The sequence below is a fragment of the Chiloscyllium punctatum genome, chromosome 15 (genome assembly GCF_047496795.1).
Source record: "Chiloscyllium punctatum isolate Juve2018m chromosome 15, sChiPun1.3, whole genome shotgun sequence".
Classification (NCBI taxonomy): Eukaryota; Metazoa; Chordata; class Chondrichthyes; order Orectolobiformes; family Hemiscylliidae; genus Chiloscyllium; species Chiloscyllium punctatum.
This window is the reverse complement of record NC_092753.1, coordinates 68042615-68058826: the sequence shown is the minus strand read 5'-3', so window position 1 is coordinate 68058826 and position 16212 is coordinate 68042615. Positions and strand designations below refer to the sequence as shown.

General features: G+C 41.0%; 1 protein-coding gene across 1 annotated transcript in view; it reads left to right on the top strand.

The window, feature by feature from the left end:
- zpld1a (zona pellucida-like domain containing 1a) overlaps window positions 1–11456 on the top strand; it is a 38810-nt gene extending 27354 nt beyond the window's left edge. The window contains exons 8-10 of the mRNA XM_072584362.1: window positions 1127–1241; window positions 4881–4910; window positions 11284–11456. Of these exons, the coding sequence (XP_072440463.1) occupies window positions 1127–1241; window positions 4881–4910; window positions 11284–11456 (318 nt within the window). The remainder of the gene's footprint in view (window positions 1–1126; window positions 1242–4880; window positions 4911–11283) is intronic.
- The last annotated feature ends 4756 nt before the right edge of the window (window positions 11457–16212 follow it).

Here is a 16212-nt window from a genome sequence, read left to right as displayed (position 1 = left end):
AATGCAAAAAATGATGGAAGATGTAACCAGACATGGAAGGCAGCTTCATAAAGAGTAGATGTATCATTAACCTTCAGCCTGACTTTCCATTAATAAGCACTCTGATGGTAAGGGTCTTGTTCACCAGTAAAAACATATTGTGAAGGGACCTGCATAGAGAGGTGGTGAAAGCTGATCCACTGGCACAGTCTTCAGGGTCAACAGTGGGAAGGGTGACTTAGACAAGAAAGGGTTTAGCCCCTGAGTGGCTGTGATAGATGTGAAGGCCAATGAGATAGTGGGGTAGGACAATTTGGAGTTGCAGGCCATCATTCACCTGCCCTTCATGCTTCATTGCTTGCTTTAGAGAATGTAAAGAGAAATCAAGGGGAAACTGTAGGCATTCCGAAGAGGGCATGGTGGAAAGAGAGTAGGGAGGTCATGGAGCAGTGGAGAGTTAGGTTAGTAAAGTAGGGGAATTGAGCATCTTAGAGTGGAGAAGTAAAATGATACATGACAGCATGAGGGTCTCAGAGGACTAATGAGAAGTTTAATTAAAAAGAAAGAGCTAAAATCAAAATTAATGGATAGGCTTGGATCCAGAATGACAGTTACAATGTTCACATGAATGGACATGGGGAAAGCTCAAGTTTCAAAGGAATGGTTACATAAAAATAGAATATGCAAAATTGATGGTAAAGGAGAAATATGAAATAGATGCCAGACAATATGAAGGAGTCCAGAATTAAAGTCAGAGAATCCATCATGGGATAATGATTGCTTTGGCAGGGTGAAGTCAGCAAATAATATCCATGTGTTGTTGTCTGACAGATATCATGAGTGAAGTCCAGAAGTACTTACAGGAATGAAAATCTAGAATATGTACAGATGTTCCATAGGAATATTAATCAATGTTCCGACTTTCTTTGGCTCAAGCATTCACTGCCTTAGCCGGCCAATCCATCATGTTTGGCTGCCAATTAGTGTAATCTCTTTACCATTTACATTTTTATTTCCCTTCCAGTCACTGTTAACCTTAAACTTTTCAGAATATGAAATGAAACATAGACCGTTGCAAAACTGCTTCACATCACTAGAAGCATCATAAATGTCTACTGAGTAAATTATTTTTGATTTCAATTGACAGAATTGCTACAGGAGGAAACGAAGAGGCATAATGGAGGTCACTACTTCAAACCCTCACAGTTCCACTGGGAACGCAGTAATTACTGCTGGTCCTATTATTACCAGAAGCGAAAGTGGTAAGGTTAACCTACTATTGTCCAATGACAAACAAATAATAGGGAGTGTTAAGATAGGTTCGGGTTCTATACAATTGTATCTTTTGATGTGTGACTAAAAACTAGTGTTGATAACATAAACAGATGAATATTTAAAGGTAATTTTATCAGAGCTCATGTAAGCTGTATTAGAAATTGGGGATGCACAATATATGATTTTCCAGTTAAATGGCTTTGCAATTATGGTGATGTCTGTTATTCCACATTGTACATTTTGCATTCTGATGGGCCCGATTTATCACATACAGATCCGTCCAGTACTGTGGTAATTGAATAGCATTTGTTCCACTTACGTTTGACTGTAGACTTTGTATTGGCTGCACATACAAGGCACCTGAAAATGGCTGGCAGTACTCCCATTGTTGGTTTGAGGGCTAGTGGGATGAGCTGGATTGGACGTCAGGCCAAGCAACCTGTCAAGAGCTAAAGAGACTGCCAATTGCCATGTGTGGAAAGCCTAGCCCGGGGATCCAGAATCAAAAATGAAAATAAAGGAATAAAATATAAAACATTACTCCAGTCTTCACCCCTCACACTCTCCTCCCTTCTCATTGCCCCCACATATTTCCTGTGCTTCACCCATGTCAACATATGATACCTAATGCTCTTTCCAAGTCTTTATGTCCCCTCATAACCCCACTGCAAAACTAATGCCGAATTACATCCATCACCCTTCCCCCGCCCTTCAGCTATCAAGCTATTTCACCTGGTAGCCATACTCTTAGTAGAAAAATAAAGTTCTATTACTGGTAAAGACCCTTTTTAAATCTTTCTGTATTTTTTGGATTGCAAAAAATAATTGCAAAGCCATAATTGCAAAGCCATTTAACTGGAAAATAGGAAATAGGAAAATAACATTTTTAAAAACTAAGGATTGTTGAAGAATTGTTACATTTTTATAAAACAAGTAGCCTGATATTGTCCTAACTGTTTATACAGTTGCTGGTTCAAGCAGTAGTAGATGGTTTGCAGATGATTGGGAAAAAGGATGATGTACAGATGGAGATTCAGCGGCCACAAGCAGCTGATTGGTCTGTGAATTAGTGATCGGTTATTGATGATAAAGGCCTCCTGCCTGATAATAACTATGTCATTGGCTCCCAGGTAGCTGAACAGTTGAACTGTTCTCAGTAGAGAAACCATTAGATCTCCCCAGAGTCAGCATCTGTCTCTGTTTTCCACATAAAAAAAAACACTTTAACCCTGAAGAAAACCAATATATTTTTCCTTCAGCAGATCACAGAATCCCTACAGTGTGGATGCAGGCCATTTGGTCCATCAGGTCCACACCACCTTCTGAAGAACATCCCACTCAGACCCCTGTCCTACCTCTGTAACCCTGCATTTTCCCATGGTTAATCCACTCAACCTACACATTCCTGAACACTATGGGTAATTTAGCATGGCCAATTCACCTAACCTGCGAATCTTTCTATTGTGGGAGGAAACTAGAGCACCCAGAGAAAACCTACGCAGACATGGTGAGAATGTGCAAATTCCACACAGTCAGTTGCCCAAGGCTTGAATTGAGTCTGTGAGGCAGTGGTGCTAACTGCTGAGCCACTGTGCTGTACGATGTAGCTTCTGGTTAATACATTAGAGACATTTATAAATGTGAATCAATCAACCTGTGCCTCCTGCAAAAAAAGTGAAAGCATCCAGAAAAGGAAGATTGAAAAGTAGCTTTCTGATCAGCACAATAACCTTTGAAAATTGTGTAACTTTTGTCACAACCCTAGAAATAGCAGAGCTCGAACTTCAGTACACTACCACAGTAAGGCAAACCAAAGCTTGAGAACTCTTACCTGGCTGTGTTGAAACAGTGGTAATGAAGATCTAGGCATGGGTATCAGTAAATAATGCAGGTGAAGAAAAACACCAGGTTCTGTACTGTATCTGAGACATGACACAGGAAACAGCAAAGGATTTCCAGCAGGAGGCAGAGTTGTCGCTGACAGTTTCAAGGGAGCTTTCAAAGATGATCTGAATGACTTGGCAGGTAAACTGGAGGGAGCATTGTTTGACAAAGCTAGAAAGGCAAGAGTAAATGAGGTAATAGCACAATATTTGGATTTAGAGGATATGCAAAAGCAAGCAGTTATTTTGGGTAATAAAACCTGGGAATCAGGTGATATCTAGTTATAGCTGAAGTTGTGTAAGCATGAGCAGAGAATGAAGAAACGAGAGATTGAAGAAAAAGACAATGACAGAGATGGGATAAATTTGTTCAGAATTATGAAAGTCGTGGGTAACACAAGGGACTTTCTGGAGCTTGTAAGATTGAGTCTAATAAGGAAACTCAAAATCAAAAGACCATGATACATTTTGGCTATAACTACAATGAGGAGATCACAGGTAAAATCACAGTTCTGAAATGGATGGAATCCAGATAACCTATCTGAAGGAAATTTATCCATAAGGCCATAAGACATAGGAGCAGAATTAGGCCATTCGGTCCAACGAGTCTGCTACACCATTCAATCATGACTGACATGTTTCTCAACCCCATTCTCCTGCTTTCTCCCCACCAGTTTGCACTTAGCTACTGTCTCTCTGGAGTTAATCCTTTGTAATTTTAACTGTCCTGATATCAGAACTATATTTGGGTTAATTTTTTGTCCTTACCGCTTTGAAAGTAACTGAACAGAGCAGTTCAGTGAGAGAAAAAAAATAGGAAAATGGGCAGGAAATCCATTCTCCTGATTTACAATCCAGGTGGTAATAATGAACATTTACTCCATGAACATTTAAAGAAAGAAATCTCTTTTGGGTCACTAAATACAAATGTCAAACATGACATCAGCTATAGCTGGGACCTGAACAAAGTTCCTCTACTTAGTGTTAACAATTTTCTCAAACACTTATTGTGCATGTCTCCATTTCCCACATCAGACATCATAACAGTCAATCTGATTAAAGCTGGTAATTTGGGCAATTTTTCGGCTGTGAACACATACCATCCAGGACATTAGTGATATTGTCCAAATCCTTTTCATAACAAATCCTCCCAATCAGCACAGAGAAGAAACTTTGATCAGAACATTCTGTGTTTGATTCAAACCAGGTCCTGGCAGTAAAAAATGGCTTATTAACCCACTGTGCCACCCAGTTCAAAGGATTGCTTTCACTGTCGCCTCTTTGTGAGAAATATCTGATATTGTTTTGAGTTGGCTTGACTCTATTATTGAGATGACAAGTTGCAATAAAGCATAATAGGTGATTGGATACTGCATTGCAGTACTGCAATGGGTGTTTCAACCTGGAGATATAAAATTACCAGAAAGTAATATGTATGCTCCAATGTAATATTACACTGATTACAGAAATGTGCCTTTCAGTTTAATAAACATGTATTATCAAAACATTAAATATATCTGGAACTAAATGCTTTACTTCAAACTATAATGGGAGAGAGAACAAATAGCCAGACAAATTAGAATTCCATTAGGTAAGTATTCCAATTTTTAAAGTCAATGCTGCATTTCGATACAAGCATTAGTTCTTTTTTAACTTTCAAATATCCTTTTCAGTACTATGCAGCTCTATAAATCACGTAAAATCTTTGTTCTTTTATTGTCTTTTTTCTTTTGCCTCTGACAGATGACACAGCAACAAACAAATCCCAAGTTGGTAAGACTTGTGTTACTTCATCTTCGAATTGTCAAAGTTTAAAACGTATAATTTTCCTTTACCACAATGTCCTTAGACGGTGTTTTTGTTTAGCAAACTGAAGAGAAAGTAATTGCTCTGGTTGCTGTAAATAGCTTTGCGATAATTGTGTCCCTCAGAATTTCCTCTGGCAAGTCATTTTACTGAAGTTCTAAGGATGAGAGAGCTACACAGAGCATGTGAGAGATAAATGTATCTAAACTTCAGAGGGCATAATTCAAAAGGATTGATAAAGCAATGGATTCTACATTTCATATTATAGGCTATTAAGCAGATTTCTTAAAGCAATCCTTTTGATTAGTGGTAGCGTCCACATCTGAACAAGAAGACACTCCCCTCCAGACATGCCCTGGCTAGTGCAAACTGGAACTATGACTCTGAGTTCAGCAAGGATGTTTGCATCTGATCACCATGCCTTCATTTCCCACCCTTTGCCTCAACTTTTCCCACTAATCTAATGAGATGTGAGAATTCATAAAATTGTCCTGTCATTGAATATGAACTACACAATTGGCTGGTATAATGGTTATAGCCATAGAAGAAGCATTCTTTTTTCACTTGTGAGACAGTTAAACAACCTGTTAATCTTCAAACTACTTCACAATATTCTCCAACGACAAAGATGAAGGTATGAAAAGGTGGAACCAGAGTTGTGTTGTCTAATGGCTCAACATCCTGGAATTCTCTACATGTCGACATTGTGAGTCAACCCTCAGCAAGTGGACTGCAGCGATTCAAGAAGGTAGCTCACCACCACCTTCTCAAGGGCAAATAGGGATGGGCTATCAATGCTGGCCAACCAGCGACGCCCAAGTCCTACAAGTGAATTAAAAGAAAACATTTGAAATAGTAGGAGGCGGAGGCCAATTGTCCGATTGACTCTGCTTTACCATTGTATAAGATCACCGCCGACCTGATGTTAACTCCACTTTCCTACTCTCTCTCCTATAACATTCTTGACTTCCTGGTAGACATAAGATCTTAATCAGTTTGAATATATTCAATAATCCAGCATCTATAGTGTTCTAGTGGAGAGAATGCTAAAGATTATCAATGCTCTGAGAGAAAAGAATATCCATCTCATCTCTGTTCAAAATGAGGATCTTTGTTTTTGAAACTGTGCCCACTGTTCTCTCAGTATCAACTCTATCTAGAAATCGTGTAAATTTCAATACCTCTCATTCTTCTAAACTCCATTAATTAAATGTCCCAACCAGGTCAACCTTTCTCTATAAAATATCCCCTTCCTCCCAGGAATGGACAAGAACATTTCTGCACTATCTCTAATGTGAGTAAATCACTACTTTAAAAAGAAGACCTAGCAGATTCAATCCCATCAATTCCTTATACAGTTGTAGCAAGACTTCCCTGCTTTTATAACCTGTTTCCTTTCAAAAAAGGCCAACAATACATTTGCCTTTCTAATTACCTATTTTACCTTTGTGCTAATGATTTGTGATTCATTTAAAATAACACTCAGATCCCTGTACCACAGCATGTTGTAATCTCTTTGCAAAGGTATTTTGCCTTTCTGTTCTTTGTGTCAAAGTGAATAGCCTCACATTTTCCCACATTATGTTCCGTCTGCCATTTTTTAAAATTACCGGATTAAACTATGTATTTGCCTTTCAGACTCTTTCTGTCCTTATAACTTGCTTTCTGGCCTGTCTTTGCTTTATCAGCCAGTTTTGGCTGAAGATGGGTCGTGGGACTCAAAGCATCAACTCTGCTTTCACTCCAAAGATGATGTAAGATCTGCTAAGCTTTTCCAGCAATTTGTGTTTTTGTTGGCTATTTACATTCTGTCTCTTCATTTATGTCACCAATATAAATCAAAAATACCTGAGCCCTCAGCATGGATTCCTAGGGTAATCAATTAGTTAGTTTGCCCACCTGAAAATGACCTATTTACCCTGATAAGTTCATTTGAGTTGGTCAATCATCTGTCCATGCTAATAAGTTAACCTTGATACCTTAAGCTCCTACTTTCTGCAGTAATCTTTTATGTGACGCCTTATTGAATCTCTTTTGAAAATTCAAATGCATTGCATCCAATGGTTCCTCTGTTTCGACCTCGTTGCATTCACAAAGAATAAATTTGTCAAGAACATTTCCCTTTTGTCAAGCCATGTTGACCCCATGTGACTATACTTTGATTTCCTAAATATCAAAGTTTCTGAATGGATTCCAGGATTTTTTTCAATAACAGATAACTGATCTATAATCTCCTGCATTCTGTCTCCCTTCTGTCTTGAACAGGGCTGTTATATTTGTGGTTTCATGATTTGTTGAGACCTTTGCAGAATCTGCAGATATTGCGAGATTTCAAATCCACAATCTCTGCAGCCACTTCTTTTATGACCAAAAAATGCAAGCCATCAGGTTCAGGGGAGCTGAGATTTCCGAGTGCTTTTTGAATTAGCTGTTATTGTCACATGTACTCACTCGCATGAGTACAGTGAAATGTTTACAAGCTGCCACTGATGGCGCCATGTTAGGTACCAATGTACCTAGGCACAGAATCTTGGTACAAAGCAGGAAAATAAGGAAAGCAAGTTAAGAAGTGAAACATTACTGTCCTTCTGACTACATAGATAAACAAAGAAACACAGTTAATAGTCCAACACCAAAGTCCGTAAGCACCTGACCATCGCTCACCTCACAATGGAGTGACTTAGCCCCCTTTCCCTCTGGCTGATGGATCCCTCTCTCACGCCCCCACCCTGGGGCTGCCTGCTTCCTCTCTCACTCCCCACTCCCTCGGGCTGCCTGCTCCTTCTCTCACTCCCCATTCCCTGGGGCTGCCTGCTCCTTCTCTCACCCCCCCCCCACAGACTGGGGCTGCCTGCTCCCACTCTCACCCCCCCCACCCCCACCCCCTGGGGCTGCCTGCTCCCTCTCTCAATCCCACCCCCCCACTCCCTGGAGTGCCTGTTCCCTCCCTCACCCCCCCACCCACTGGGGCTTCCTGCTCCCTCTCTGAACCACCCACTCCTTGGGGCTGCCTGCTCCCTCTCAACCCCACCCCCCCCCCCCATCCCCTGGGGCTGCCTGCTCCCTCTCTCAACCCCTCCACTCCCTGGGGCTGCCTGCTCCCTCTCTCAGCTCCCCCCACCCCCTGGGGCTGCCTCCTCCCTCTCTCAGCTCCCCCCACCCCCTGGGGCTGCCTGCTCCCTCTCTCAGCTCCCCCCATCCTCTGGGGCTGCCTGCTGCCTCTCTCAGCTTCCCCTCCCCTCCTCCACCTCCTGGGGCTGCCTGCTCCCTCTCAACCCCACCCCCCCCCCCCCCATCCCCTGGGGCTGCCTGCTCCCTCTCTCAACCCCTCCACTCCCTGGGGCTGCCTGCTCCCTCTCTCAACCCCTCAACCCCTGGGGCTGCCTGCTCCCTCTCTCAGCTTCCCCCACCCCCTGGGGCTGCCTGGTCCCTCTCTCACCACCACCCCACCCCTCCACCCCCTGGGGCTGCCTGCTCCCTCTCTCATCCCCCACTCACACCTTGGGGCTGCCTGCTCCCTCTCTCACTGCTACTTGGCATAATGCCATTAACGTTGGGCACCTCTCTTGCCATGGACTCACACCTTATGTAACGTTAGTAGATTAGGCTAAGAAAAGAAAGTAGTATAAGAACAGAAAAAGAATTGAAAGAAATGAAATGCTGTCTCTAGTCATAGAGATTGTTTTAAGTTGCTCCTTCTCTTCTCCCCCATTTTCTCTGCGATTATTGGCAGACACGTTGATGATTTTTATTGACGATGTTTACAAAAGGTTCAATATTTCTGCCATTTCCTTGTTCCCATTCATTTGCTAGTCTCATCTTCTTATGTTAGTATATTTGCAGAAGCTCTTTCAGATTCATATTTCTTGCTTGTTTACTCTTTTCTGATTTCTCTGTCTGTGCATCCATAAAGTTTATACAGGTCAGGCACACATAGGAAAAGCTACACATTGGACTTTTTGAGTCCCTCCACTTTCCAACCCACTTTTATTAAAAATAACAAATGTTAGGAACTGAAGATGACCCTTAGGCTTATTGTGACTGTTCCAGGCAAAATATAGCTATCCAGGCTAATCTCAAGATAAGACGAATTGAAAGCAAATTCAATTGACATTGTACTTCAGATCATCATTTAGGGAAAGCATGGATTGAATAAGGACAGTCAGCATGGATTTAGTCAGGGAAGGTCATGTCTGGTGAACAATGATTTAATTTTTGGGGGAGATTACAATGAAGGTCAATGAGAATAAACCCTATATTGGATATTGAATATTGAACGTGTGCTCATCACATTTAAAACAACACTTGGATGCGCACTCATGAGTGCTGGAACCTAGTGATCATGAGCTGCAATGTGGGATTAAGCTGGATAGCTCTATTTTGCTTACTACAATCACAATAAGCCTAATGGTCATCTTCAATTCCTGACATTTGCTATTTGAGTAGGTTGGATTTTACACTCTCCACAAGTGGGTTTGAAGGTATAAATTTTATGGAGGCATACTCGAGCAGCTTTGTTTGGATTTTATCAAGGTTATTGGCAAGGTCCCACATGGCAGCTGGTCAGAAACATGTGAGTCTATAGGATTCTGGGCTAATGGCAAATTGGAATTCACAATTTTGGGCTTTTGTTTCAGAAATATGTTTTCCATTGGGGAAATTTACTTGAGGGTTCAGCGCTTTCTCCCTTGCCTTTCGTAGTTTATGTCAATGAGATGGATTGAAGTGTAGGAGACATGATTAAGAACTTTGCAAATGAATCAAAAATTGTCCATGTTGTTGATCATGAAAAAGAAAGCTGTAGACAACAGGACAACATCAATGGATGATAAGGTGAGCAGAAAGATGCCAGATGGAAAAGTGTGAAGAGGAGTACTTCTGGGGAAGGTAAACAAAGCAAAGCAATACACAATAAATGGCAGGATGTGTATGAATGGGAAGAGCTTTGAAGTGCATGTCCACAGACCCCTGAAGGTAAAAAAAATGGATCAATAGGTTAAGAAAGCATATAGAATGCATAACTTCATTAGCCAAGGCAGAAAAAAGCCAGGAGGCTATGCTAGAAGAGTATAATAGGTTCAGCAACAACCATCATGCTGCCCTATACTTCTGTTATCAAAGAAAGTATGTGATAGTGCTAGACAGCATATCGAAGAGACTAATAAAGATACTGACAGAAATAGACATTCTTAGCTTTGAGTAAAGACACAATAGCCTGGGACTGTTTCATTTTAAATAGAGGACACTAAGGAGAGATTTAATTGAAGTGTATGAAATTATCAGGGGTCTAGGTAGAGTGGTCAATAACCAGAGGCAAAAATTTAAAATACTTGGTAGAAAGATGAGAGGGAAGTTGAAGGGAGAGAGGTATCCAGTGAATATTTGAGATCTGGAACTAACTACTTGGAAATGACGGTTGATGCAAAAATGTTCATCACATTTAAAACAACACTTGGATATACACTCATGAGTGCTGGAACATAGCAATCAAGAGCTGCAACGTGGGATTAAGCTGGATAGCTCTATTTTGCTTACTACAATCACAATAAGCCGAATGGTCATCTTCAACTCCTGACATTTGCTATTTGAGTAGGTTGGATTTTACACTCTCCACAAGTGTGTTTGAAGGTGGAGGGACACAAAACATCCAGTATGTAGTTTTCCTTCGGGATGTCTGACCTGTATAAATTTTATGAAGGCATACTCAAGCAGCTTTGTTTCGGCCTCTTGAGGTTCCTAAATGGCCAATTAATAGCTACCTAAGATTCTCACCCCCATCCCCAATGCTATTTTACTTGTGGTAGTGATAGAGCCAGGCTGTGTGGGAAGGAATGGGAAGTCAAGCAGCATCTGACCTGACCTGCTGTGCTGCCTGACCTGCTGTGCTTTTCTCGATTCTATTTTGGGAATTAACACTCCATTAAATTACAGCCAAGCAGCCCTAGATGGGCGTCACGCTGAGTTTTTAGCCAGGAGTATGGGACCGTAGTGCCAATAAAGGCCAGTCTCATTTTTACCTGACCATTCCCACCCAAATCTGCCTACTAAGCATCAGGAGATAATGACAAATCTAGGTCTAACTATAACCTGATTTTTTAACTTGATAGAAAAGATTCTTGCGGTCAGATTATACTCTGAACACATTATCTTCTTGAAATAATGTCTGGATCAGACCCCTACCGACTGTATCAATAAAAGTAGCATTTAATCCTCAAAATCAGATTGCAAGTGAGGGCATGAAACTTTACTTAAAACAGTACAAGGTAATTTAGATAATTTATGTTAGATAAACAAATGTTTACAATTGGGAAAACTGACTGTTTTTACATTCTATTTTCAGGCAACATGGGAAAATCTACCTTTCACTTCAACTCTGTGACAACTTCATTAGTTTCTGGAATTGTTATCCTGACTGTGCTGACCATTTCATTTTTTATAAGCTCTGTCATTCTTCATAGAAAACGGCTCAATAGTGGTGCTTTAACAGGAATCAGAAATCCTGTTTTTAACTAGTTAGCTCCGGGCAATTTATTTGTTTTTTTTTCTTGTTTTCATAGTACAGTTGGTTAGCATACTTTAGGGCAGAAGGTTTTGAGATATTTTTGGTCTAAGAATCAAGTATAAGCCTGTTAGATGTTTTTTGTTAATCCAGTTCATTTAGATTTCCTATCATACAGCAATGTCAGAAAACAAAACACAATTCCCACAAAGTCTTCAGCAATAGTTTAATGAAATGTCTCATTATTTGGACATGATTTGATAGAGATGAGAAAATCTCCATAAGTTGACAGTAAGCTAAGGTGATAGCAATAACGCTAATATTCATGTAATATATTAACTAGGGAATGGAGCCCAACTGTCCACTAAATATAGAGGGAGGAAACTGAGAGTCTGTTATGAGATTTAGAGAACTTTCTAACGAGATCTTTACAGTCACCAAGCTGAGGAACATTTGTTCAGGAATCCAGTGTTGGCATCAAGCATTCTCAGTCAAGATTAGAATGGTGCTGGAAAAGCACAGCAGGTCAGGCAGCATCCGAGGAGCAGGAAAATCGATGTTTCGGGCTTTTGCCTAAAACATCAATTTTCCTGCTCCTCGGATGCTGCCTGACCTGCTGTGCTTTTGTAGCACCACTCTAATCTTGTCTCTGATCTCCAGAATCTGTAGTCCTCACTTTCGCCTATCAAGCATTCTCAGATCAGTAAAGATACTATCCCTCTGAGATCAATTTCGCACCTCCATTTCCCACACCAGTAATTCCTTTAAGTGAGGTTGCCATTTTGTTCCACATGGAAACCAGCTTTGCCCAGCATCTATTTCTGGTATAATTAGATTGAGATTAGCAAAACTCATTGTAGTTAGGCCTTTTTAATGTCAATAGCTAAAGGAGATAGAGTCATAGAGTTATAGAGATGTACAGCATGGAAACTGACCCTTCGATCCAACCCGTCCATGCCGACCAGATATCCCAACCCAATCTAGTCCCACCTGCCAGCACTCGGTCCATATCCCTCCAAATCCTTCCTATTCATATACCCATCCAAATGCCTCTTAAATGTTGCAATTGTACCAGACTCCACCACATCCTCTGGCAGCTCATTCCATACACGTACCACCCTCTGTGTGAAAAAGTTGCCCCTTAGGTCTCTTTTATATCTTTCCCATCTCACCCTATGCCCTCTAGTTCTGGATTCCCTGACCCCAGGGAAAAGACTTTGTCTATTTATCCTATCCATGCCCCTCATAATTTTGTAAACCTCTGTAAGGTCACCCCTCAGCCTCCAACGCTCCAGGGAAAACAGCTCCAGCCTGTTCAGCCTCTCCCTATAGCTCAAATCCTCCAATCCTGGCAACATCCTTGTAAATCTTTTCTGAACCCTTTCAAGTTTCATGATATCTTTCTGATAGGAAGGAGACCAGAATTGCATGCAATATTCTAACAGTGGCCTAACCAATGTCCTGTCAAGCTGCAACAAACTCCTGTACTCAATACTCTGACCAATAAAGGAAAGCATACCAAATGCCTTCTTCACTATCCTATCTACCTGTGACTCCACTTTCAAGGATCTATGAACCTGCACTCCATGGTCTCTTTGTTCAGCAACACTCCCTTGGACCTTACCATTAAGCGTGTAAATCCTGCTAAGAGTTGCTTTACCAAAATGCAGCACCTCGCAGTTATCTGAATTAAACTCCATCTGCCACTTCTCAGCCCATTGGCCCATCTGGTCCAGATCCTGTTGTAATCTGAGGTAACCCTCTTCATTGTCCATGACACCTCCAATTTTGGTGTCATCTGCAAACTTACTAATTATACCTCTTTTGCTTGCATCCAAATCATTTACATAAATGACAAAATGTAGAGGACCCAGCACAGATCCTTGTGGCACTCCACTGGTCACAGGCCTCCAGTTTGAAAAACAACCCTCCACCACCACTCTCTGTCTTCTACCTTTGAGCTAGTTCTGTATCCAAATGGTTAGTTCTCCTTGTATTCCATGAGATCTAACCTTGCTCATCAGTCTCCCATAGGGAACCTTGTTGAACGCTTTACTGAAGTCCATATCGATCACATTTACAGCTCTGCCCTCATCAATCCTCTTTGTTACTTCTTCAAAAACTCAATCAATTTTGTGAGACACGATTTCACACGCATAAAGCCATGTTGACTATCCCTAATCAGTCCTTGTCTTTCCAAATACATGTACATTCTGTCCCTCATTTTCCCTCCAACAACCTGCCCACCACCGAGGTCAGGCTCACCGGTCTATAGTTCCCTGGCTTGTCTTTACCACCCTTCTTAAACAGCGGCACCACATTTGCCAACCTCCAGTCTTCTGGCACCTCACCTGTGACTATTGATGATACAAATATCTCATCTTTATTCCACTAATGTAGGCTGGAACCTAGATCCCAGAACCAAACGGTCAGTGAATTTAATGTATCAACTAGTTTGTTGCAAGCACTTTGAAAAGTGCATTTTAATACAATAGTCTGAAATGTTGTCACTACGCAAACTACCACATGATTTGTTTCCTTTCTTACTGCCAGACAGGTTTTATCAGTGTTATAATAACATGTCACATGTCACAATTCTTTATAAGCCGTGTTGCTGGCTCAGTTTTAGGTGTTTGTACAAGAACATTGGGCACTGGGTATCATGCATTTCACATAGTGGCTGTTTTCGTAAACTTCAACGTCACTAAGATCTTACTGTGAAGAACCCATGCTTAATTATGAAAATAAAAATGGACAGTCCATAGAACTAGTGACTAACTAGCTAATTACATGACTGACCAAGATAAAACCTGCAACCCTATCATATGTAAAAAGCTGGACCAATAAGTGCTTGCTTAAATAGCGTGTGTCTAATGTAAAGAGTAAAAGAAAACAGCTACATTCATACAGCTTCTTTCATAGGCACAACCCTCCCAAAGCAGTTTTCAATCAATTAATACTTTAAAAGCATTGTCACTAGCAATTTTTGAGAAGATTTGTAGTTCAGGTTGATGATAAGTATTTAAGTTAGCTCGCTGAGCTGGACAGCTTGGTTTCAAATGTTTCGCCACCATGACTAGGTATCATCATCAGTGAGAGTCTTTGGTGAAGCGCTGGTGGTATGTCCTGCCTCTCTATTTATAGGTCTTTGTTTCTTAAGGTGGGTGATGTCATTTCCAGTTCTTTTTTTCAAGGGAAGGTAATTGGGATCTAAGTCAATGTGTTTATTGATGGAGCTCTGATTAGAATGCCATACCTCTAAGAATTCTCATACATGTCTTCGTTTCACCTGTCCTAGGACATGTGTGTTGTCCCAGTCAAAGTGGTGTCCTTCTTTGTCTGTATGTATGGAAACTAGTGATCATGATAGTGATAGTGGATCATGTCGGAAATGATAACACCCACCTTAAGAAGCCGAGACCTATAAATAGAGAGGCAGGACATACCACCAGCGCTTCACCAGAGACTCTCACTGATGATGTTACCTAGCATGGTGACAAAACATCTGAAAACAAACCTTCAAGCTCAGCGAGCTAACTTACATACTTAGCATTGTCAATGTTGTAATGGAGGAATCCCTGCAGCTACTTGAACAAATTCCCATTAACAGCAATGTGATAATAATAAAATTGGCTCTCATCTTCTGAGAGGAAAATACTATTTGCTGAAACCTAGATAACTCTTGCATGTAGGACTCTAAAAAGATTGCCAGCTTCCAGTTAAAGTTGGACATGGCTGGTTCTGATGTATGTAGCTTAATAATTAACCAAGAAACGTTCAAGGAATAAAGATCTACTCTAACTCTAACCACTGACCTCACTTATCCTCCAACACCTGCCATCACACACTCCAACCAGGCACCTGATAGAATCCCTAAAGTACAGCTAGAAACCTTACAGCATATCAAGTCTGCATTGACTGTCTGGAGAACATTCCACCCAGACCTACACCCCACTCTATCCCTGGAACCTCATATTTCCCATGGCTAATCCATCTGGCCTGCACATCCCTCAACACTATGGGGCACTTTAGTATGGCCAATTCACCTAACTTGCACATCTTTGGACCATGGGAGAAAACCAGAGCACCTGGATGAAACCTACACAGACATGGGGAGAGCATGCAAACTCCACACAGACAATCACCCAAGGCTGGAATCAAATTCAGGTCCCTGGCACTGTGACACCATGCTGCCCAGCCTTGATACCGCGTTGCTCCTATCTGACTTTGACACACGGTGCTCCCACTCCCAAGTAAAACCTGTCTCTTCGCCAACTTGGTACAATTCAAATCGATGATCTACCCTACAGGCCTAGATGTGGTCTGGCTGCTCCTGACACAACCTCACTTCCCTAAAGCTATTGCAAACCCTCATCCGCTTAACAATCACCCTGACTATCTTACCCATTGCCACCCTACCCTCTTGCCCACTTATCTTATTATTTATGTGTCTCATTCACCCAGAATCATTCTGTAGAAATTACTAAAAACATTGAATGTTAAATAAATATGAAAAATTAACATGAATTATTAAATTATAATGAAATTCAAACTTGAAAATAAATTATAACATTAAATGTTTAAAAAGAAAAGAATAACTAATAAAAAATCTGTATAGCCCTGACAAAACTTTTACCTTACCTTATGTATCAATCTCTAGTCTGTTTACTGTTACCTTTAATGGGCATTTCCAACACATTTGGCATCTTTCCAGGGAGGCTTGGGGGAAATGGTAGGCAAAGGGATTGGAAGAACATGCCTTCACTTGCC